A 24,537-nucleotide genomic window follows, 5' to 3' on the forward strand; every position below is an offset into this window, starting at 1 on the left:
CATGGCTAACTAAGGACTTTATTTCAAACAAAAATTAAAAAATTGAGAGCTATTTCCCTGGATGTGGGAAGGGATCAGGGCAAGGAATTCCCTGTGGCTAGGCCAGTTCCCTCAGTAGGCGAGGGGTTGTGAGAACCCTCCTGGTCTCTGTGATGGGGACTCAGCAAGGGCAGGACCCTGTGCTAGAGCCCACATGCCAAGGGGACCTCAGGCTAGGAGTCAGTCCTGGGAGGAACAGTCAGGCAGCAGCATGGCCAAAGGTGGACCACAGGATCGAATTGTAAGTACCAAGAACCCACTCTCCCCTTCCTGGGACCCAGAACAGACTAAGAAGATGCCTGTGGAAAGAACCTCTTGGACCCTGTCGAGAAGAAAGGCCCAGCGGCCTCACATTTGTCACCTCTCTCCTCTGGGGGGCAGTTAGTCCTGGGGTCCCTCAGGTGGTAATACTGACACCGCAGGGGGCAGGGCATCCCCAGCAAGCCTGGACCCCACAGCTGGCTCTCCCCTGGCAAGCTCTCCAGTCACCACATGATCCTTTGTATTTCTTGCCTTCCATTTCCCATGGGGCCTGAGAGGGTGTCACATGATGCCGTTGGTGAGGTACTGGAAGCCATCGTAGAGCTTGGTGGTGATGGACCGCATGCTGCCGTCCACCATCTGCTCCACCAGCAGCTGCAGTTGCTCCTCGGTCATGCTCATGTGGAACCTCTCCTTGAGGTTGCGGATGGTGCTGGAGCCGTGGAAGCAAGGGAGCTGAGAACCTGGGGGTGGGCAGGAAGGGCAGAGGGTCACGGATGGAAAGGAGGGAGGGCCAGTGGTAACAGCCACAGCAAGACCTTAGAGACCCCTGAGCATGTGGATGCAATTCTGCTGGCACCCATCCTCATGCCACGCTCCAAAACCCCTCTATAGGTGAGAGCATGAGGGTAGAAGAGGGCAGGGGGCCAACACCACATCTCCCCCAGTAATAGCTGAGTGGGCAGAGTCTTAGGACCCAGAGGCAGGCTGGGAAAAGGTCCTGGGGAATGGGCCCTGAGCTGGGCACTTATCTGGTTTGCAGGGCTCTGCCTATGCTACGTCTGACACTCACAGATGACCTGGGCCACCGTCGTCATGGGGCCAGACAGGGGTGCTCCTGAGCAACGGCGACAACCTGTGGGGTGAGGGTGGGGTGGGGAGGAGGAGGAGGAGACTGGCTGCTCAGAATGGGTGTATACTGCACCCCTAAGGAGTGGGGTAAAGGGACAAAAGACTAGATGACGCAGTGAGGATAGGACAGTGAGAATGGATAGGTGACAGGTGAGGAACTACTCAACTCAGAGCAGGAGGGATGAGTATCAGGACAAAGAAGGGGCCTGAGGACAGGGCAACTGGAGGTCAAAGCCCAGCGGGGAGGAAAGTGGTGCCTGGAAACACCTGAGCTGGTGAAGAGCTGAGTGGTGGGAGGGACCAAGAGGCTGGAGCTGAGACTCTTCCCTCTGAGGAGGTAGTTTCTGGGGCCTCAGCCCGTCCATCCTCAGGACCTAGCTCTGTCAGGAGGCATGTCCCGAAGGAGAAACGGTACTGGGTCAGAGCTGGGAACCTCTGCCTGCCTGGTGTCTTGAGGTAGAATGTACTTCCTAGAAATTCCATGCTGGGCACAGCCCGTCCCCACACCTGCCTCGCCCCAGCCCCACCTTGCTGCATGATCTCCACGATCTGCACCACCTTGTCCATGTGTTTCCGAGCAGCAATCAGCCCCTGTAGCATCAGCATCTTGTAGTAGTTGAACATGTCACCATCCAGGCCGCCCATGACCTGTGAGGGGAGGAGAAAGTTGTAGGTATAAGGGCTCAGCGTACCCCCAGCCAGAACTCCCTCCATTAGGGCAAACATGCCAAACCCCACTACTTCCCAACTCTCTCAGCAGGCAGGAAGCCTCCCAGGACACCAGCCTCACCCTGACTTACTGCCATTTCTGTTCTGTTTGTCCGTAATTTGGGGGGAGCCCACTAGCTCCCCCTCCCATGACAGAGAAAGAACACAGTGAGGCACCTCTCCTTCCTGACTCACGTCCACAAACTCTGTGGTCAGCTTAAAGGCTGACGTCTCAAAGCCCAGGTTTCGGGGAGAGCTGGACAGGATGAAACCGAAGTCAATGTGGATGATGTGGCCCTCTGCGTCCAAAAGGATGTTCCCATTGTGTCTGAGGAGGGCAAAGGAGAGGAAGAGGCAGGATAAGTCAGTGTGAGGTGGCAGCCTCAAGCTGAAACACTGGCCACATGACACCGGGCGGGGAAGTCCCCTGCCATGTTTCCTGCTGCCTATAACTCAGTCTAACCTGCGGCCTAAAGCAGCAACAGAAACGGGAAATGGGGCACGTAAGCTGTTAACAGGCTGTGGGGTCTGAAGTCGCTTTTACTGACAACTTAATAGTTTAAGATTGTAATTCTATCACCCAAACTGATCCCAACCTAGTAGAAAGCCCAGAAGCAAGGGAAGAAAGCCTCTGAGGCTCCCACCAGCTGTCACAGAGGCCAAGCAGTTGGCTCAGGGGCCTCAATCAGAACATTTTACCTGTGAGCCCCACCAGAAGGGAGTGGCAGGCTGGGAAGAGTTTAAATGTAAAATAATGTGGGGGCTTCAAGGGCAAGTTCTAACTACCTGATCAGTCACCCCAGTAAGAAATGATGAGCCAGCTGCAGGAAGGAGAGAGTAAAGATGAGTCCAGGTCTGTGACCCCGACATGAATAACCAGCAGGAGGAGGAACAATGAACATGCTAAACATGTGAGGCCTGGCCCATTCAGGATAACCAGCCTCAGTGTCAACAGAGGCTTTGTTAGGCTGAGCTCCGGGTCTGAGGCCACCTTCTCCAGGGTTGGTCTGAGTGGCCAAGAAGGAGGGACAGAAAGAGAGCCAGTCCCACCTCAGTCCTGTCTACTCCGGGAAGCACTACAAATTTAGCCACAAAGATTCTCACTGTCTTAGCCCCACCTCTCATTTTACAGGTGAGGAAACACCTTGAGAGAAGGTCCCGGGCAGTGAGGGGGTCTCTAACAGCGGGAGATGGCTGGGCCCTCGTTCTGAAGCAGTTAAAGATCTAACCTGCTTCCACTGCGGGGCCCTGGGCAGTGTTGCCAGTTCTTTCCACTGGCTGATTCCAGTCAGGGCTTGACTACATCTCTTCTTTTTTGAGTTACTATTAAAGGTTTCTCAGCTGCCTGTTCCCCTCTCCCCCTTTCTTAAAGGATGAACTCTGACTTTCCAAATATCTTCCTGAAGGAAAGCCACAGGCCTGACCAGCACCTGCTTCCCTGCCCCCATTTACTCAAGCCTGCAGCTCAGTTCTGGGCTGTGCCCTCAATTCAAAACCCTGACTCTTGGGGACAGTCTAAAGTTACTAATGTTGTGGCCCCACCCCATAACAAAGAAACAGAATTTCCGGAGGATGAGGCCCAGAAATCAGGATTTTAAAAAGATTCCCAGGTGATTCTAATGTGCAGCTAAGATTGAGAACCACTGGTCTAAAGCTCGTAAACAAATTCCATATAAACAATTACATGTTCCTTCAGCCCTCAAATGGAAAGCCTCCATGGGACTCATCTGTAGGGCTGACCAGATGGAGTGAGCACAGGTTCTGAAAGCTCTGACCGCCAGTCCCCTCGTAGGAAACACCTGTCTGACAGTGTTTTCAGCTGGTTTCAACAAAGCCCGTCAGGCTGCAGCATGCACTTACTAGTAATAGATGCTAGCTTTCTGACAAGCTGCACCGCTGGCTAGATCCTAAAGTGCTACTATGTCCGGGAGCTCTGAAAGCTCAGGCGACTGTATTTCTGCCTTCCTAGGGCAGCTGCCCATGCCCATGAGGTGCAACTCACAGGAGCATTCAGGATGCACACCCTGAGTCACATCTGGGTGGAATTATTTTTGTATGCTGTGTTGTTCACCTATGTGGGAGGCTGGGCCTCAGAACGGTCATGTGATATTGGAAAGGGCAGCTCTGGGGAAAGCAATAAATACTTAAACGTTCTGAAAATTGTATGTTGGAATAAAAGGAGATTTTAGGGTTGGGAGTTTCAACTCTGTCTCCACCATGCCTCTCATATCTATCTTCTCCTTTCTGCTCTCAGTCACTACCACCTCCCTCGGGTCAGGACTCATTACCTCCTGCTTTGTTGCTTAAAGGCCTAACTAGACCTAACCTCACTCAGTACCACAGGGTGCACTCAGTAAACCAAGACTGGGTCAGGCCATTCCTCACCTGCCAAGTACAATCCCTCAGCCTCACTGTGCAGGTGCTTCTAGTCTAGCCTCTGCTCCCCTGTCTGACATCGCTGCCTACTATTCTCCTGCCAGGCTGCAGAGCCCAAACTTTTCTTAAAATTTGTAATTTTTGTTATTTATTGATTCTAGAGAGAGAAGAGGAGAGAAAGGGGGTAGGGGGAGAGAGGATTCATTGGTTGATTCTTGTATGTGCTCTGACTGGGGATCGAACCCACAACCTTGGAGTATTGGGACAACACTCTAACCAACTGAGCTCCCTGGTCAGAGCCAGGAGCCCAAGTGTTACTCACACTGACTTCTTCCTGTGGAACTCTGTGTCCTTCCCCACAGCTTCCTCTGCCCTCATTCTCCTTCATCCTTTAAGAGCCTGCTTATTCAAACCCTTGCTTCTCCCCATAAATCCTTCAGATCTCACTCCTTTACCCCAGTACTTGTCAGTCTGTCTCTTTGGCTTAATGGCACGTGAACATGTCTGTCTCTGCTTAAAACATGTTTGTCTCATCTTTTACGTCTTGGCAGTGGAAGGTGGTGGTGAGTATACGAAAACTACACGTGAAGGGACAGAGATAACCCTGGAAAAAAGGTTAGGATGAGCGTCAGGAATTTACCTACCTGTCCTTGACTTGCAGCAGGTAGCAGACCAAGCAGTAGCCAGCGCAACTTTGCACGAAATTGCGCTGGGCACTGAGGAATGCCTCAGTGGTGTAACTGCCATGCTCCTGAAGGAAGTAATCGAGCAAGGAGAGCTGTGACTGTTTCTTCACCTGGTGGATGGACACAGCGTTGACCACTGGTTCAATCATGCCACTGTCAGCCGAAATCACAAGAATCTTGTATGGCTTGATCCACAGCGGCACTCGCTCCTGTTCCCAAATGGACTGTGAGGAGACACAGGACCATCATCTTTCATTCAAGTTGGGGGAGGGGTGAAAGCCCTCGATCCCTAACCTTGGAAGCTCCCGGCCCTGGTGGCCTTGGATTCTAGTCCATCAAGTGAGTAAAACCCACTGAGCACCAGGGAGTTTTCAAAGAAAATCCAGGTTCTGACAAGACACAGGGAGGATATGGGGAAAGGCAGCTCATAGGTAGGTAGTCCCCAGAAGGCAGAACAGGAAACCCCCAAGCAGCGAGAGTGGGAGCTATTAATTCAAATTCAAGGAACAGGGAAAAGGATTTAGGTCCACAGAAAGCGTCTCGAGAAAATGAAAATATTTGTATAAAGAACTGGATTAAACAGGTGAAGCTGCTGGCAGGTGACCAACCTAGAGGCTCAGGGGACTGACATCGCAGCACACGGCAACCCATTTACAAAGACCAGATGGGAGTTTTTATTTATTCATTTTATTGAATTTATTGGCTAATAAAATTATATAGGTTTTCTTTAAAAACTCCCTCATCCTCAATGGGTTTTACTCACTTGATGGACTGAAAGGCCACCAAGTCTGGGACAATGGTTTATAAAATTATATAGGTTTCAGGTGTAATTCCGTAATATATCAACTGTATATTGTACTGTGTGTTCACACCCAAAGTCAAGTCTCCTTCCATCATAATTTATCCCCCTGTAACCTCTTCTACTTCCGCCCATCCCTCTTTCTCTCTGGCAATCACCGTACTGCTGCCTGTGGCTATGAGTTTTTCACTTGGGAGTTTCTGACTAAAGGACAAAGCCAGCACCCTGAAGCTCGGGAATCAGAACGGGTGCAAATCACAAAAGGGCCACAAGAGGTTGCTATGGAGCTGTGTTCTGTGGCTATACTTGCAGGGGGAGTACAATAGGGAAGAAAGCACCAGCTTTAGTTTAATCTACATCCAGTTTAGAACTGAGCAGGAAGCTGTCCTCAGCAGAGTTCCTTTGAACAACCTGTGTGGTCCCCTCAGGTGGGCTGCAGTGAGCTGACTCCCCTTCCTTCTCCCTGTCTTACCTGCAGCTGTTTCAGCACCTGAAAGGCCAGCAGCTCCTGCCGAAGATCATCCCCGCACTTGACAATGACTGACAGGAGCCGCCAATTGGGGAGATGGCCATAGGGAGACCCCTCTCTGATCCGCCTGCATAAAAAGAAGCAAAAGGTGTCAAGAGGTGATGACAGAGACAGCTTCTACCAAAAATCCAAATCCAACTCCCCATAAGGCAAGGACTGGGGCTGCCTGGGGGCATGATGGATTTGGGGGGAGCCCAGTGGACACTGTGATGGTGCAGTGAGTTCCTGCAGTTGTCTCCAAGCTTTGAGAGGTCTGGAGACAGCTGCCTCCCACCCAACTCACCGCACTTTCTCCTGCCAGGGCTCTTTGAGAGCAACTGCAGAAGGGTCTTCTGGGTCTCGTTTGAAGGCTGTGGGGGTGTGAGCCAGCTGCTCCGAAAGGCGCCGTCTAGCAGGAAGAAAGTATATCATTTACTTGGAGGAGTTACCCCAGAGCCTCATGTCCCTGTCTGTGGCAGCACTGCCTGCACTATTTCCTTGATTCTAGGCACAGAGAGAAACCTGGGCTGAGAGACTCGTGGAGGACACACACCACTGATACCTTTTTGCTAACCTGATGGTTTGGAATCATGATGATCACCAGGCCCTCCCATTCCTCTACCAAGATTCTGGTTCAAAACAGCTGTGGCTCCAGCATCTGCATTTTCAACAAGATCTCTCCGATTCTGACACGTGAATCCTTGGACCCACTCTGAGAAACGCTGCTTTAATTCCTCCCTCTGTTGCTTTCATCCCTTTGGAGTCCTTTTAACATTTAATTTCTTTCTGTAGTAGCCTAGTAATTTCTCCACCTGCCCCTTCACTGCCTCAAGTTTGGTGGCCTCAGAACAAGGACAGAGTAAAGAGAGAGGAAAGGGAAAGACAGGCTGACAGAAGAGGAGAAAGAGACAGGCAGAGCCTTAAAGAGGGATGAAAAATGAGAGGCAGTGTGGTCTGGCCATACCGGATGTCCCCTGCTGCAATGAACACAGGCTCCTTGCTCTCCTGGCTGGTGATGCTGTCCACAGAGAACTGGGAGATGTTGTCACAGCTGTTGGTGTGCACTTCAGGGAGCTGGGGAGAGCAGGAGATGGTAGGTCAGAAGCGCTAGGCACAGGTCTCGCTTCTTTCACCTCCTCCACAGATCACCTGGAGTGTTTTCTATCTGCAGATTATGATCATTCCCCTCTTCCTAAGTCTGCTCCAAAAACCCTCCCCTGGTTACATATCATCCTGATCACTCGGACCCCAAACTGCCAAGGCACTCACATAGGTCCTTCAGTGGTGTTTCTCAAACATCTGAATGCTACTAAAACCATATTCCCATATGGAACCATCAATCTAGATTAAAATTACTGGGAATGGATCTGGAAATCTGAATTTTTTTTTAATCCTCACTCAAGGACCTGCTTAGAGAGAGGAAGGAAGAGAGAGAGAGGGACAGGGAGAGAAAGAGAGTAGCATTGATGTGAGAGAGAAACATCGATTCCATGTGTGTTCTGATTAGGGATTGAACCCGCAACCCAGGTGTGTGCCCTGACTGGAAATAGAACCTGCAACCTTTTTTGTATACAGGATGATGCTCCAACCAACTGAGCCATTCCAGCCAGGCTGGAAGTCTGAATTTTTAACAAATTCTCTGAAAGACTCCCAGCACACTCAAGTTTGCAAACAACTGCTATGACCATCACAGAAGGCTGAACTTTTTTTTTTTTAATTGATTTCAGAGAGAGGAAGGGAGAGGTAGAGGGATAGAAACATCAGTGATGAGAATCATCAATCAGCTGCCTCCTGCACGCCCCTATTGGGGATCAAGCCCACAACCCTACCCCTACTGGGAATCAAACTGTGACCTAATTCATGGGTCGATGCTCACCTGCTGAGTCACACCGGCCAGGCAGAACTTTCAGTCTTACACTGAGAGCTCCCAAGGCCAGGGATGTATTTACTATTCTCCCTTAAGGTCCAGAACAGACTCTCCAGACTAGGGTCCAGGACCATTTCTTCAATCTAACCTCCCCTTCTCCCTCTGACTATCAAGTCCCTTCCTTTCTTTTTCCCTCTGTACCAGAGAATTTCTCCTCAACTCCATTCATCACTTATTGTACACAGCCTTGTGATCTTAAATGTCTGTGTCCAATCTCCTCAACTGGACTGTAAGCTCTAGGACAGCTTGTCTTTCCCCAAAGTTGTGTCACAACCCTACATAAAATCCTTCCCCGGCTCCATACAACCCAGAATAAAGTTTAGGTTCCTTCCCACAGCTTCCAGGATCCTGCCTCCAATCTGGCCCATGCTGGCCTCTCTAGCCTCACTTGTCACCACTTCACACATCACACAAAATTTCTTCCAGGTCCTAAGACGAGCCAAGCTCTCTCGTCTTCCAGTCATTGCATGTGCTAACCCCTCTGTCTGAATAGGTAATTCAAACCCATCTTTATTTATTTATTAACAGTTTTTAGTTTTTAATGAACTTGTAAACAAAAAAGCTCCCATTTCAAAATAAAAACAAAATCCCAGATCATATAGATGTTTACAGTGATTACATTTATCTAAGCAACATACATACATACTCAGTTTTAAGATGTTAACTAAATTTCTGTGACAAATATGCTTTTTTTTTTTAAAACCAAGAACATTATAGAGTTAATGCAGAGTCCTAAGGATAATCTAGTAGTCACTAAGTTTTTCTTGTCTTCACTTTAGATGCTGTTATTTCTAGCACAGGTAAGCAGGCAGTCTTTCATATGCTCAAACACTGGAATCTTTGGTTGCTACCGTATCAGCTGGCTTGCAAACAAGAAGCTCAAACCCATCCTTAGGCCTCAACTGAGATATTACTTCCTTGAGGAAATCTTTTGGGGTATGTCTAACCCCAAGTCTGGAGTAAGTGCTACCCCCACCATCAAGTGCTCTCATAATTCCCCATCCTTTCCAGCATAACCTGGGTCACACCACACTACTGGCCAGTCTTCTACTCTCTCCAGTTAGGTCAGAAGCTCCTTGCAGGCAGGGGCCGGTCTTGTTCACTAGCACACGGCATTCAGGGCTGGCACAAAGAAGGCCCTCCATAAACAGTTCTTCAGTGAATGAACGAATGTATAATTTACCATTCTGCTTTTCTAAAACAAGTTTATATAGCAGGTGTTCAATAAATATTTTGATTAAATTTCTTTCTCTTTCCTCAGCTTAGAAGTTCCTCCTTACATTTAACCTACACTCCTGCTGGAAAATGAGCTCTACCTGAATCTGCTCCAGACTAGAGCTGTTCAGAGCTTTCCCCTTTCATACACAACACTACTTGCCCCTTATTTGTGCGCCTGCCTCAGGGTGTTGTCTTGTCTCAAATACACCAGAAGCTCCTGGAGAATAGGTGTTGTGCCCCAGTATTACCTCTGTGAATTCCCTCACCTCCACCTGCAGCTCGCCTATGTCGTCCACAGACCAGGCCTCATCATCGTTGTCATAGTTGGGCACAGTACTAAAGCTGCCTGCCCGCTGCTCATGGGTGATGCCGCATTCGGGCAGGTTCTCTACGGACCGTGTGCTCCGGATTCGGTTCTCAGGGATCCGGGCGGGGACATTGGTGGTGTCGAAGTTTTCACATTCAAGGACTTCCACATAGATCAGGTAGGGAGCCTGGGAGAAAGTGAGGACAGTATTTGCAATTCACCTGCACCACTGTCCCCCAAATCGCAACTCTGTTAACACAGTTCTTCCTGCTGCCTGCTCCTAGCTTCAACCCGCAATCATCAGTCCCCTGACTCTGTGAATGCCATATTGGGGAGGAACTTGTCCTATGAACACCTATATAAAGAATTTGGGTGAGAGAGTGCACCCAAGTCTTCAAACGGTTCAGCTGAGTTTCAAAATGTGTAGATGATGCAGTTGGGCAAACCATTCCAAACTATCAATTACAACCATCAGAGAGGTGTGGAAGCCTCTCGGGGCTTGTCCTAAAGACACAAAGACCAGGAAAGAGCGGGACAGTGTGTCAATCAAGCAGGGCTCTATCTTCACTACTTCTAAAAGAAAAACCTGAACCTTTAATATTATTCCAACCAGCAGATAAACTTAGCTAATTCTCTCCAATGTAAATAAGGCATAATCTCTCCTTCTCCTTGCCCCCTCTGTTCAGAAAAAGTCTTAGAAACAAAATATTTCTCTAATGTTGCTATATCTGGAAAGCCAACGAGTTACAGAGGGCTACAGAGAGGTGGAGAGTGACTCTCCTGAGACATGGCAAGAGGTGAGCTGGAGAGAGCAGGCCTCTGTGTTCCAGAGAAACAAAGCCCAAGCAGGGAACAAGAGGGCCTCAGAATCACCACCACGAGTAAAGTTAAGGTGGACACGTGCACACGAACCAGGAAGGAGTCTAGGATGCTGGTCGGGCATCTCTAGGCATAGACACAAACCCTGAACAACCATGAAGTGGAGCCCACCTACCTTGTCCTTGGAGTTGAGGACAACAGCCTGGGTGTGGGGCACGCGGACCACGTGGTGGTCAAAGCCAGCAGTGGGCAGCCAGACTCGGGCAGGGAGCTTATGGTTAAGCAGGGAGAGCTCTGAGATCAGCCGCTGTGTTTTCTGCTCCTTAGTGGGGAGCGTGGCCAACCGCTTGCCGATCGCCATCAAGGACTTGATGAATTCTCGCTCAGGAGCTAGTCTGACAGGCTATAGAGGGATGGGGTGAAGTAAAAGACGGTAAAGAAACCATAGCAAAAAGTGGCCCTCCCACTCGATCACTCCTGGCCGTGCCGGCCAGGGATCTGTCTGGAGAACCCCAGGGAAGGAGCTACCTCTCAGCCTAGTAGATTCCACCCACCGCTGGCAAACTGAGTTGGGAACAGGTAAAAGAGCCAGCACATTCCTTCCCACGAGCTGTTTACTGAGGGTAAAGGAGTGTGAATCCGGTCTCTGGGACGCACTCCTCTCTGGACCCGAGTTCCTCAGGAACTGTCCCAAGGCTTCAAGATGGGTGGGGGTTACGGGACTCCAGAGCGAAGAGCTGCTTATACCTAAAGTGCTTCACCCACCTTGAGAATGAGGGTGTCCCTCTCCCCACCTGGATCCCTGGTAGAGCCCCAGCCCACAAGGCTAAGGAGGGGAGCTCCAAGTCAATAGCTCCCCTTTCAAAGGAGGACTCACTCCATTCAAATGACTTCTGTTGCTTTACATGGCATCCCCGCCTACCCCACGATTTCTTACAGGTCAATGCGCATGCAGGGGATGAGAAGAGGATGAGCAGATTTGGGATTAGGGGATGATCAATGTGGAAAGAAAAAGCAGATGGAGGGAGACTGGTGTGGGCAGGAAGTTGGGGAAAGCAATAGCTCCCTTCACTCCTCAACAATGGCCCTGAAGGCCTGTCTCTTTTCTGTGATTCCTCCTTGGGTCCTCTTCCCCTCCTTCTCAGGATGAGGGTCCCCAGATTTGCTCCCTGTTGTGGGCTTGGCTCCGCATGCGGGCACTTCAGTCATCCCCAGAAAGGGCAGTCAGTCTGGGGGGTGAGGTGGGGTGGACTAAGCTAGGCATGAAGAGGGGCTCTTTTCCCTAAGTCCTCCTATCGTAAGGGCATTTTATCAAGTAGCCACCCAGCTCCCAACCTCGTCTCCCCTCAGCTAGATAAGAACAGTATCTCCTCTGTTCACAGAAACAGTATTTCACTCACCAGACTTTTCTCTCCCTCTCTGTGTCTTGCTTAGTTTCCTGATTGAGAATGTCTACCCTCACTCCCTCAAACTGCAAAAAAGAGCTTCTTTTGGAAGCTGAGCAGGACCCGGCCCACCTCTGCACTTGTGCAGAGCCAGGTTCAAAGGAACAGCTCATCTCTCAGCCTCTACCCCGCAAGGGGCTGCCTCTGGCGCCCCACAATAATGCGACAGGGTGTCTGGATCAGTCACGAATGCTTTGTGAGGCAGGGTTAAAGAGAGATTCAGGAAGAAAATAGAACAAGGCTTCTGTGGTCCCTGGAACTATTCCAGGGCCTAACAGAGAAAGAGAAAGAAAGGAAGAAGACTTGCTTCTTCATTCATTCTGATCCCCTAGTGACCCATTCAGGTGGCAAATGCTCACTGTTCCAAGGATCCTCCACCCCAACCAATTCATAGTCATTTCAGATTAAAGATACAGAATTCCTTCCCAGCTTCAAACCAGCATTTGGGTTGGGGGCCCCTACGTCACATGAGCATGTTTGAAATGTGACCCCAGGCCTCCAAATACAGGCTCTGCCACGTGGGAGGAAATAGGAATCATGATTGAAAAGGGATCAGCACAGAACAGAGAAAACTGATTGGGTAGACAAATCAAAAACAAAATGTTAAAAAAAAATCATCCAAACTCCCAGAGGGTCCAGCATTTCCTCTCACGTCTCTGCCCAGGAACAAGGTCCAAGACCCTGTAGGACCAGAAGGTCAGGAGTTATTCCAGAGGCAACAAGGAAGGAGAATAGTGATTAAGGAACATCCTGGGCAGGGAGCTGGGAAAGGGGAGAACTCAGACCTGGAAGAAATGTGGTTGAAGCTAAAAAGAAAAAGACTGAGGAGGTAAAACTTTCCTTCAGACCAAATCCTGTTTGCTTTTGGAATCAGCTCACCCAGCACAGGGCCTAGCATTTAGAAAACACTGAATAAATATTTGATGGTCTGATGGCAGAAGCCATGGGGAAAGGGTCCTGGGTGGGAGAAACAGGATCCTGGGGGTTTCTGCCAAGCAGTGGTTGGCATCAATCCAGGGGTAAATTCTACCTCTCTCCCAGCTGTTTGATCTAGAGACCCGGGAGCTGGGGGCTAAGTCACACTGCATCCCAGCTGTCCCTGGGAAAAGGATCACTGAGCTTCACTGAGCCTGGGCTCAGGGCACTGGCGAGGCCTGGGAGGGAGGAGCTGATCTCCCAGAAAGAAAAGGCACCTTTTCAAGCCAGCCTTGGCCTGGGAACTTAGAAGACCTGGGGACGGAGAGGAAATGCGGCCATGGGGGGAGCCTGCCACCCAGTCCCAGCCTGGCCCCACTTACGGAACTGAATGAGTTATCAATACTCTCGGTGCTGGAGGAGAGCTCCTGGGAAAGGGCCGAGGGCAAGGGAAGAAGAAAGGGGCAGGGAGGGAGGGGAGAGAGACAAAGGCAAAGAATTTAGGTCCAACTTGGATCATACCTCTTCTCTTGTGTAGCTCTACCTTTCTGCTTTAATGAAAGAAAGTCAACCCAGAAATGCCGCCTGCCCAGAGTTACGGCACTGTGGGAGACGCTGGAAGGCTAGCTCAGACCTGGGGCCAGAAGGTTGAAGAGACAACGGCCTCTGTTTTTCACTTTCTTCCCTTCCCTTCTTGCCTGCAGGAACTTTCTTCCCAGGACAAAACCCTAAAGCTGGGACCCTTAGTGAGGTAACCCTGCTCTCAACCAAACCCTTCTCTGTGGAGGTCACACAGAGGGACTGAATTTAACAAGCTGCATGGCCCCTTACTGCCCACACTGGAAATCCTGTGTTCTAGCTTCTTGGAAACGTCAAGGAGGAAGCAGAAAAGCTAAACTTTCAGAGCCAGGTGTATCTCCTCTCTAACCAGCCTCAGCATCACCCAGGAAGCCTCATCCCAACCTTAAATGATGGGACAAGGGGTATCACAGACCCATGAGCATGAAACCTCTGGGCTAGATGCTGCTGGAGTAAAGGATGAATACCCTTCCTACCTACCAGACCTCCACAGGCTTGCTATCAGGCTATTTCACGTGACAACCAACTACAATTTGCTGTCGTAAGTTGGGAGCGAGGTCCTGCCTTACTCCATCTGAGAAAGCGGAGCAGCTGAGCAGCAGCTGTCCTGGTCCCAGCCTAGGGTGTTTACCTAAACCTTGCCTGCCTTACTGGGATCCATGAGCAAAACAGGGGACAGGGCCCAGCTCTCATTCAGTGGCTCTGCTACAGCTCACACACAGGCCCATCCTGGGTTCTGTGCCACAAGCTCCCCCAAAGCAGGGGGAAGGGGCAATATTTGTGCACAACCTGCAGTTAGGGGAGGGGCCTGGACTTAAGAGACAAAGTCCTGGGAGCTCTCAGGGCAGAAGGGCAGTGGTCACTGAGCTTTTACTCTGCAATTAGCATTTCAAGCATCTACTTAATCCAATGCCATGGGATAAGTTCTATTCTGGCTGGGGGTCCTGTAGTCAGGCTGTTCCTTGAAGAATCTGGGGGAGAGGCACTGTGAGGGAGAAGCCAGGCCAAACACTCCCAAGGCAGGAGGTCTGAGGCAGTGAGGATACCAGTCTATTATGACTTAGTGGTTCAACTTCTACCCATGCACCGGTGGGGGAAGTAATAGCAGGGAGGAGGATACTGGCTCCATGAACAACGATCCAGCTGATTCTCCCACAGACAGGCCCTGTCTGACTCATTAACAGCCTTGGGGGAAGGGAGGTATATCATGATCGACTCCTCTCTCCTACTCTGTACACTTGAGTCACTCATACTGAGTCAGCTCCAAGGAGAAAAGCTGCGTCCAAGAAGCTGATACCGCACCTTATCGGGCTGGAAGGCCCACTGGGTCTTTCAGTGTGACATGCAGCAGATTTCTCTGTACAAAGGTTGCAGTTCTGGAAAGACAAAGCTGATCCACTAGCGAGTCATTATGTGGGGCAGGGTGTGGGGTAGGACATAACTCGGCCCCTCCCTATGCTAAATGATTTACCAGTTGGTTATAAATGGGAAGGGAACCTGCCGAAGCCCAGTTCCCTGACTAGGCTGATAACAACTGCTTGGAAGAGGTGGGCTTTGGGGATGGGCGAGGGGAGGACGCAGTGCTAGAGTGCCGATTGTCCCTCCTTAAAAGAAAACAGGAGTCTCCGTGAGATCAATGCAGAAGAGAAGCAGCCTTCTCAGGCCTCACCCTCCCGAGCACCTCTCCTGGTGGCAGGAGCGTAGGGTTAAACTCAGAACCTATGGGGAAAGCAAGGGATGGGAGCAGTCAGGTCTCCTTCTAGCAGCGGTTCTCAACCTGTGGGTCGCGACCCCTGAAAATACATCCTGCATATCAGATATTTACATTACTATTCATAACAGTAGCAAAAGTACAGTTATGAAGTAGTAACGAAAAATTTTATGGTTCGGAGTCACCACAACATAAGGAACTGTATTAAAGGGTCGTGGCATTAGGAAAGTTGAGAACCACTGTCAGAATCTAGGCAGCGGTTCTCAACCTGTGGGTCGTGACCCCTTTGGCAGTCGAACGACCCTTTCACAGGGGTCGCGTAAGACCATCCTGCATATCAGATATTTACATTACGATTCATAACAGTAGCAACATTACAGTTATGAAGTACCAACGAAAATAATTTTATCGTTGGGTCACAACATGAGGAATTGTATTTAAAGGGCCAGAAGGTTGAGAACCACTGATCTAGAGTCTCTGTTCAGACCTTAGGCTTAGACAGTTATGCACCTGGTGTTAGTAAGCTGTGTACAGCTTCTGTATATGTAGGAAACAACTTTTCAAGAGTCAGAAACTCCACACAAAAAACTGTTCAAATTAATAAATTCAGTAAAGTTTCAGGATACAAAATCAAGAGTCACAAACTAAACAGTGCCCTAGATAATGGGGTCTCCATATTACCGTATAAGTTCCTGGAGAGAAAGACAGCATTTTATCTTCCATCCTCCACTGCCTCAAGCACAGGACTTTACACAGTGTACAAGCTCAATAACTATTTGTTGAGTGAATAAATGTTGCATGACAGGGGAGAAGGAGAAGTATTGGTATTTGGGGGACAAAGGTCTTGACAGATGTATCCTCAAAATGCCAAAGGCGCCAAAACCGGTTTAGCTCACTGGATAGAGCGTCGGCCTGCGGACTGAAAGGTCCCGGGTTCGATTCCGGTCGGGGGCATGTGCCTGGGTTGCGGGCACATCCCCAGAGGGAGATGTGCAGGAGGCGGCTGATCGATGTTTCTCTCTCATCGATGTTTCTAACTCTCCATCTCTCTCCCTTCCTCTCTGTAAAAAAATCAATAAAATAATTTTAAAAAAATGCCAAAGGCATGTGGAGAGACCTCTGTGCTGAAGATTCCAATGCTTAGACTCCTAGTGACATTCATGTTTATTCTCTCTCACTTTCACTCGCACATCTCCTGAGGAGCTGCAGTGGATTCGGGTGTCTCATCCTGCCAGCATCAGATAACCTAGGAGGCTGGGATGTAGTATCTCCTTCCTTTCCTAGATCTGGTGTTCCACCATAAAGAAGCCAGGCTGGGAAGAATGGCAGCTGGAGAGGCCACACTAGAGGACTCAGGCTCTCACAAAAGACCTGATCTCAGTGTGCTGCCCATAATCTCACCTGAGCAGGGGTCAGATGCCAGGAAAAGAGAATAAGGATTAGCACAGAGGAAGAAAAGCCCTGAGGCTTCACCCTTTCTGATGCTAAGATGAGGACACAAAACACATAGAGAAAAGGCAAGCCTGGCAAGAGGCACCTGGGGTTCACTTCCAAGTGCTCACACTCCTACTGCTACAGACTTGACCCCAAGAGGTAGAATCCCAAACCTTTTATGACCCTAGTCTCTCCAGATCTGGAAGATTCTTCTTGCTTTGTAACAGCCCCCTTTGTGGCCTTGGGCTTCCCTGCCAAGTACAACCAGAAATTAAAACGGTCCTTTCTAGTTCTGAGAACAGGTGGGCTCTGCCCATGCATGGATGTGGAAACCTAGATGGCTAAGGCCTCGGCTGTTCTTCCCCAAATGGACTCTGACAGCTGAAAACCTAGGAAAGCAGATGCTGAGAAATAACCAAGACAGATCAGCTGAATGATGAGGAGTACCAGCTGTGATGTGAGGTCTAGTCTGACAGACACTAGTTGAGAGACCTTGGGCAAATCGTCTAGCCTCTCTAAGCCTGTTGACTCAATGGTAAAAAATAAAAATCTGTCTGCTAGGGTGGTTGTGAGGATTAAATGTACAATACTTCACATGATGCACATAGTAAGTGCTCAATAAATGTTAGCTATTTTAGCCTGTTATTAAATGATCATAATAAAATACTGAATTTCCAGAGAAAGCAAGTTCTATAGTCTCCTTCCTCCTGTGCTTTCCCTTTCCTAGTCACTATGACCTCCTTCTTGCTGAAAGAAGTCCCACTGTATCAAAACTGTGGGTGGGTTATGTGTCCCACAAAGGCAGATGCCAACACCATGGCTATATGCATTTTCCAACAACTGCAAATTCCTCATTCTTTTCTCCCTTCTTTTCTATGCTGGGCTGGTAGCCAGGATGGGAGCTAGGCTGGTGGTGAGTCAGAGGGGGGAACTGGGGCACCATTGTCTGGCTGGGATACCAGGTCACTGGCACTTTGTTGTCCACTGGGCAACTTCCCCTGTATCTGTCCAGATGTGGAATGGAAGGTGAGTATAACCTACTGACGGGCTTATCTCTTCCCTACTCTGTATCCTAAATGGACATCTACAACGACTGCTGTGGCTCAGTCTTCTTTCTAGACACTGGGTATGTCCGTGATTCACTCTATACCAAGACTGCTTCCTTCTTTCTTTGTGCTTCTCCTAAATGATTTGGGAAAGTTCAACCAACATCCCTTCCCCTAAAAAAAAGGCAGGTATCAGGCATTCTGCAGATGCTTCAGTGACAGGGAATGAACCTTACCCTTATAAAAACAAAAAGCAGGATCTTCAGGGAGTGGGAGGGAGGGATTATGAAGAGGAGTGGTCAGGAGAATGAGGCTGAGGTTCATATCTCCCCTTGCCCAGCACACACAAAATTCACACATATAGTTCCTTCTCCTCCCCATGGTTGCTGCTCTGAGAGGTTCTGGTAGATATCCCAGGTCTCAAGCAGGGTGGGGAGGGTCTCTGCCACAGTTCTCAGTAGGTAAGGAGTTAATGGAATGGCAGTGCAGTTTAGTAAAAACAACATTGGCAGAGTCAGGTGTACCAGCCTTGCTTTTAGCTCTATGACCTGAGACAGGTCACTTTATCTCTCTGGGTCTCTGAGTTCTTCCTTTGTAAAAGGAGGCAGCTGGAATACATGAATTCTAAGGTTTTTTTCCATTCTAACATTCCATGCTTTTATCAGTGAAATGAAACAGATGGAAGGAAAGAAAAGGACAAAGTGACCCTATGTCAGACATCCTGTCTCCATGCCATCTTGCCCCTCTGTCCCTCCCAGGGATTTTACCTCATCCTCATTCTCCACTTTGGGGTTGCTGGCTGTTCGTTTCAGGTTGCTGCTGAGACTTATACTGGCGGTGGCATCTGACTTAGAGCGCTGGTGAGTCCTTTTAGAGGGAGACAGCCCTGTGTCAGGGGCTGGGCTCAAGGAGGGCAGCTCCCTCTTTCGGTGAGCTGGCTTCAGCTCATCTGAGAGGATCAGCTTCCGTAGCTTGGTCCCACGGGAGTGTCGCTGAGTGGAAATGTGCATGTCCGAAGAGTAGGCCCCGAGCAAAAGGGCTTGATGGCGTCACCTACGTCCTCATCCATGTGGATGTACATGTTAAGCAACTGGGGCAGATAGAAGTCCACGTCCTCATTGCGAAAGCAGAAGAGCCGATTGCCGATGTAGGCTTGCACTCCAGGCTCCTTGGAGTTATACAGGTATGAAATGGCCATGGAGATGTCAAATAGTTTTGACTCAAACAGCCTCAGCAGCCAAGACTGCTTGGCTGAGTTGTTCTGCCGCCGCCTTCTTGCTCCCTTGGCTGTGCCCGAGGCCACAGTGACCCCCATCTCATCTTCCTCCTCTCTTATCTGGGCAGGAGGATCATCCAGGCAGCGGATCTCACTGTCCACACCATCCCCATTGACCACCTCCAGTGGAGTGCCTCTGCTAGAAACGGCCACGCCTCCATGCAAAAGCTTGACCTTCTCTAGCACCTCCTGGCAGGCCTTTTGGGCCACTTCGGGGTCAATCACTGATAGTTCCCCGACCCCCTCCGTGATGACGCTTAGCAAGGAGCCCCCGTTATTCCCTGATGGACCAGGAGTGGGCTCAGAAGTTGGCTTCAGGGTGACAGGTTCCACTACCGTGTCTCCCATGGCCACAGCCAGACTTCGAGCTTCCAAGCTACAGGAGGGAAGAGGAGAAAGGAACAGAAAGGGAGACACATAAACATACAGGTTAGTGGTGCCATCCTCAGGTCTTCCCTTTGCCATGAAACCTTCCTAGGCACCTCTTCTCTTTCTGTCTATCTGGACTCCTTCAAAAACAGATGAAAAGTCATCTCCCGCCAAGAAGCATTCCCTGACCACCTCCCCTCTGATCACGGCTTTCCCCTTCATTCCTTCTGAATTTAGTTACTCAGCTTGGGCTCTGTTCCTAACTTGTATTTACAAAATGTTGCTTTATATGTGTTCTGTTTATACAGCGTTACAAATTCTTCAGCTAGGTTGAAAAGCAATTCTGGTCTTATTCCTTTGTCCCTATTCTATCTTTGTGCTCTTCCCACGTCTCTTTTTAAATGCCCGCCCATAACCTTTTTCTTTTCCTCTTTGAACTGTATTTCCTTACTCATTAATACTCCATACACAGGTCCTGGGTATCTCACCTTTATTTAGTATTAAAGTCTTGATGTATTTTTCTAGTTATTGATACATTTTTACCTTTCCTTTTAGAATCAAAGTTCCCGTGGAATAAGGGCAAACAATACCAGGCCAACCTTCATTTAGAAATAAATGCCTATAAAACAACTATCAACCACCCTGCTGAAGTCGTGCCATTTGTCTGACTTCATGATGTCACTTCCTCTTTCTCCAGTGCTGTGACAGCTAAAGTATAGTGGAAGGAGTCCTGAGGGGGGGGGGGTCAAATAGGCTGGAGTTAACAATTCTGCCATTATGAAATGTATGAACTTATGCAAGTCATGTGGCTTCTGAGTTTCCGTTTCCTCGACTGCAAAAATGGGAAAAACATATCTATACCTCACTGTCGCCACGCAGAATAATTAACTTCACGCATGTAAAAAGATGGAGCATAGTCCCTGGCACAAAGCAGCACTCAATAAATGCTAGCTGAATCCTAATTACTGAAAAGCTTAGTAAACAGTGTGTGTGAACCTGTGTGCGCGCACACGCATATACTGTTTATTATAAGGGAAGTGAATTACAGTTACCTCGTTGTTTGAAAATCTTCCAAAACATTTATGACAGCCCTCTGCTATCCCAACACTACTTTCCCCATTATCATATACACACTCCAAGAACTGGAGGGGCTGTGGAAAAAAAAAAAAAAGGAAAAGAAATTAGGCTGGAACTCATGGGTCTACATCTAAAGAACAGGGGGAACAGGAATTACACAACCAGGAATCCCTCTCTGGAGGGAGTCTTGGGAGGAATTTCAGAGAGAGAACACTGCTGACAAAAGCCATTGCCTTCCTAACAGGATTCTCCAGAGGCTCACCAAATCCAGATCAGGAGAATCAGTGCAGAACAGAAAGAAATTTCAAAGTAAGGACTGGGAGAGGCACGCTGTTAATGTCACATCAACCCAGCTCAAGAGTATGATTGTAGTCAGCTCAGAGGCCTCCTCACAAAAATGCAGATAGAGAGAATCTAAAACATGCTCAAGGATATGGGCAACAGAAAGGCAGAGGCTGCTGTAGAGCTGGAGTGCAGGTAATTTACAACTAATAGTGGCATCACCTTTGACCCTAGTGAACCTGGGTGCATATACTTTGTGGAGGTGGAAGGAGGCTCCAGATACAGATGCACTAGTCACTCTGGAAAGCCCCATTTTCCACTGCCCCTTCCGACACCTCTAACATGTTAAGAGTCAAGGTTACTTTCATCTGCCCAATATTATGCAGTCTCGCTCCCTGTCTCCCAGCAATCAGCATTAAAATCTCACAGGAAGGCAGAGAGGGAACTCTTCTGTTCTCAGAGATCACCAAAAAAGGCTACTTCAGTTTATTTTTCTCCCAACTCTGTCAAGTAAGAAGTTCACCTCCAAATTAATATCCTGATGCAGACTGAGTTTGTCACTGGTAAAAAAGGTGGCAACTCTTTCACTATACTCCCCCCAAATTATGCAGTGCCTTCGGAGCAGTAGAACCAGCATGGCTGCCTGCATGGATCTGTCTCTACTCGCAACTACGGTTGCACAGGAATAATAAGAAGAAAGCTTTAATCATCCCCTGCCACACCTCTATAGGGCATTCTGCACCAGAAGGTCATTCTAATTCAACTGGGACCACTACCTTTTAGGTCTACTTAGAAACTCACATGACAGCTTCAGTTGTTTAATGCAAACAACCCTTTTGCTTCTCAATCTCTATGCTTGGCACATCTTTCCCCTTTTCTCTACTCCAGAGACTTTCAAGTCACCAACACCTCATAAGGTCCCCATTTCAAAACTTCCAAAGAAAATGAAGTTAAGACATTCTCCCACATACAGCGTCTCAGATCTCACTAGGAAATGCAGTAGTTGTCTGCTCCGATTGATCACAGTGGGGATTATTACTGGCACCAGTAAAAGAGGTAAGGATAACATCATTTCTTTCACCCTGGGACTCAGCTAGGAATCCCCTATGAGAGTATTCAGGGGACCTTCCCACTGAACAGAAACCCCATTTGGCAGCTGTTACTCCCCAAGGAACCAGATGATGTCAAGAGGCGCAGGAAAACCAGACTTCTCTCCTATAGAAGCAGCTCTGCACTGGAAACTGCCAAGCTGGGCCTCCCTCCTGGCCTCTCGGAGCCTGCATCTGAAGCAAACATAGGGGGGAGGAAGTACTGAAGGGAATGTAGGTTGTTTTTGTTAAATGTAGACAATAAAAAATAGGAGAGGTGTTTTCTAAAATCTAAATCCAGATATGGTCCTCAGTATCAATTCTTTCACTTTCAAATGCAAAGAAAAACCAGCATTGATAAGTAACCATTCTAAAGTGAAAGGACTAGAAAGTGAAAGGAAAAAGGAAGAAACGGGTCCTGCAATCAGCACCCTTCTCCTTACAAGCCAGAGAATAAGTAAAAATTGAAAGCGGAAAACCCAAACCTTTAACATCAAAGGGCTCCCCTGGCTCTCAATGACATCAGACGCAGGAGGCTCCACATGTTGCACTAGGTGCCTGACCTGGCCTTCCAGTGACACTGGGAGGGAATCGAAGAGGCCTCCCCTGACCCGGCAGCAGCTGGCTTCTCAGAAAGGCGAGTGAACGGCTGGGTTCCACAGCGAAGTCTGGGCAATGTCGGGAATCCTCATCTGAGCATCAGGGTTTTTCAGAGCAGAGCAGCGGAAGAGGGCAGAGGGGTTACAGGCATGTGTTCTGTGTGACTGAGCATTTAAGTATATGTCTCCAGAGGACCCTGGGGTGAGGAAGTGTTATCACTTAACTTGGCTTTCCACTTCTCTTCACCTCAAAAGATTCTATGCAAACAACCCTCCACTGGCCTCCATTAAAGGATTTACTGAACTGGTCTCTGCTAGGACAGGATGGTAAAGAGCCCTGAATCCATCCCCTCACTCAGTTCATCACCATTCCCTTCTTCAAATATTTTTCCATGGGCTAAATAAATATGAATTGGTTCAGAACAATCCCCATGTTTTTATATGTCTCTGTATTTTCATGGAATGGCCTTTAAAAGATCATCTGATTTCGTGCTCTGTCTCCAAACAGATAGGTGAGATCAACTTCCCTCCTCCTTTGAGATGGATCAGATGAATTGGAAAAAGGGAAAGCAGAGCCAGTATCTTCATCCCACAAGATGGGTAGTTAAGAGAGACTGTTAGAGTTAATGGAGCCCAGCCGGCATGGGTCAGTGGTTGAGCAACAACCTTTCTATTTCTATTTCTCTCTCTCTCCCTTCCTCCATCTCTAAAATCATTAAAAACATTTTTTAAAAAGTTAATGGAAAAGAGGGAGCATCTGATATCTTGCTCCCTAGTGTATGTCATCAGTTTGGCTCAAACTCATAAAAATTCTTTAAAAATTGTTAATGGAAAAGAAAGGGAGGTTCAAATATGTTATTTAAGGTTTCCTTAATAATGAAATTAAAAAATGACATAATCACTTCCTTAAATGAAAATGACATAATCATATAGACAAGAGGTATAAATCTTAGAGCTTAATCCTCTTTGTAACAACTAATAAATCAAGAAATAGAGACACAAGCATTTTATCTAAAGCTCTGGCAATAACCTTCAGAAGTGAACACTGAGCTAATTAAGAGGTTAACTCTAAAGGAGTAGAAGAGATGAATGGAAAGGGACTGTTACTTTTCGTCATAAACTCTCATGTACCACTGGATTTGTTACCAAGTACACATATACCTTTAATAATGATTTTTTAAAAAGCTGCTCTTCAAAACAGACTCCACATCACTCTAGGCTACCTGTTCTCCTGTTGAGAAGTTCCTTCTCATGTTTTAAGGTCTAATTCAAACCTTGCTTTAAGGAGGTCTCAGCTCATCTTTCCCCCTTGACCTCAATGATAGAGATGGGAGACAGTACTACTTTTTCCTTACAGAAATGAAGGCCCAAGCAGTCAAGCAGGCTCAAGCCCTAATAGGAACCAGGTAAATGGTTACTCAAAGCCCCAAGGGAGGTTGGCATCAGGAGAGAGGGCATTCTCAAGCTACCAGCAGGGGGGCAGGGAGGGCAGTGGTCTCAGGATAGTTAAGTCAATATTGAATCAGGCTGAGAACTCTCTCTGCAGTGCCATGGAGCTAGTCTAAGCAGATTCCAGCCAGACAGCCCAAGCCAGCTCTGGAGCCTCTGCTGAAACAGACAGACGACAAAGAAAAGCAACCTGTACACTCACCTCTCTCTGAACTGATCCTCCCTGCTGCCAGCCCCACATGGGCTTGGACTAGGTTCTCTCTTATCTCATGCCAATTACTGAAAGGTTCCTCCCAAAGTTCTTCCCCAAATCAAAGAATCTCAATTTGCTGCTTTGGATGGTGTTCAGCAAATATGTTCTCATGCAGTGTGCACCCAGCTCTGAGAAGCAGGAAAACCAAGGAAATATGATTTCTCTTCGGAAGTGCTTCCAAGGAGTAAAGCTGCTCCTAAAAAAGGGAGGTAATGAGTAGACTGCACTCTGGCTAATGAGCAAAGACAAGGGAGAAGTGGGACGAGGTTGTGTGATTATTTTCAAACAGGCTTGGAGTCGGAAGATGAGTGGAACTTCACGTGTCCTCTTTGCTATCGCAGGCCGAGAGAGGGAGACATGGCATGCAAGGGGGCAACGAGTTTCCTACGTCCCAACTCACTCCAGTTCTCCAGCTGGCGTCCTCAAAGGTCTTGGCCACAAACATACTTTCCACCTATGGAATCTGCACTTATGGATCAAGTTCAGGAGGACGAGCTCAGCAACTATTGCACCT

At 48.4% G+C, this 24,537-nt stretch overlaps 2 protein-coding genes across 6 annotated transcripts; both read right to left on the reverse strand.

The window, feature by feature from the left end:
- On the reverse strand, positions 1 to 18,665 carry PI4KB (phosphatidylinositol 4-kinase, catalytic, beta). Of its 5 annotated transcripts, XM_006755689.2 has the most exons (12): positions 18,398 to 18,665; positions 13,244 to 13,288; positions 10,676 to 10,903; positions 9,641 to 9,868; positions 7,194 to 7,303; positions 6,534 to 6,638; positions 6,194 to 6,317; positions 4,881 to 5,146; positions 2,056 to 2,188; positions 1,680 to 1,800; positions 1,094 to 1,156; positions 1 to 764 (listed from the first exon to the last, which is right to left on the reverse strand). In XM_006755689.2, exons 1-12 carry the CDS (start codon positions 18,638 to 18,640, stop codon positions 583 to 585), a joined length of 1,848 nt encoding a protein of 615 aa, XP_006755752.1. In that variant the 5' UTR covers positions 18,641 to 18,665; the 3' UTR covers positions 1 to 582. The 5 variants fall into 5 exon arrangements, with proteins under 5 accessions (XP_006755752.1, XP_006755753.1, XP_006755754.1 ...); XM_006755690.2 differs by lacking the exon at positions 13,244 to 13,288; XM_006755691.2 differs by lacking the exon at positions 1,094 to 1,156.
- LOC102768296 (phosphatidylinositol 4-kinase beta-like) lies at positions 18,643 to 24,304 on the reverse strand (the record flags this gene model as incomplete). The annotated part of the gene is made up of 3 exons (XM_006755733.2): positions 23,973 to 24,304; positions 20,328 to 20,426; positions 18,643 to 19,282 (listed from the first exon to the last, which is right to left on the reverse strand). A coding segment is annotated over exon 3 (612 nt), but the record flags the coding sequence as incomplete, so codon positions are not given.
- Between the last annotated feature and the right edge of the window lie 233 nt (positions 24,305 to 24,537).

Source organism: Myotis davidii, unplaced genomic scaffold (assembly GCF_000327345.1).
Source record: "Myotis davidii unplaced genomic scaffold, ASM32734v1 scaffold653, whole genome shotgun sequence".
NCBI lineage: Eukaryota > Metazoa > Chordata > Mammalia > Chiroptera > Vespertilionidae > Myotis > Myotis davidii.

Excerpts from the sequence above, each read along its gene's own strand:
- PI4KB (XM_006755689.2), bottom strand. The coding sequence starts at position 18,640 with ATGCACATTTCCACTCAGCGACACTCCCGTGGGACCAAGCTACGGAAG. Across the intron at positions 9,869-10,675 it reads TCCTCAACTCCAAGGACAAG|GCTCCCTACCTGATCTATGT; the intron begins GTAGGTGGGCTC and ends ACTTTCTCCCAG. Across the intron at positions 1,157-1,679 it reads CGTGGAGATCATGCAGCAAG|GTTGTCGCCGTTGCTCAGGA; the intron begins GTGGGGCTGGGG and ends CTCACCCCACAG.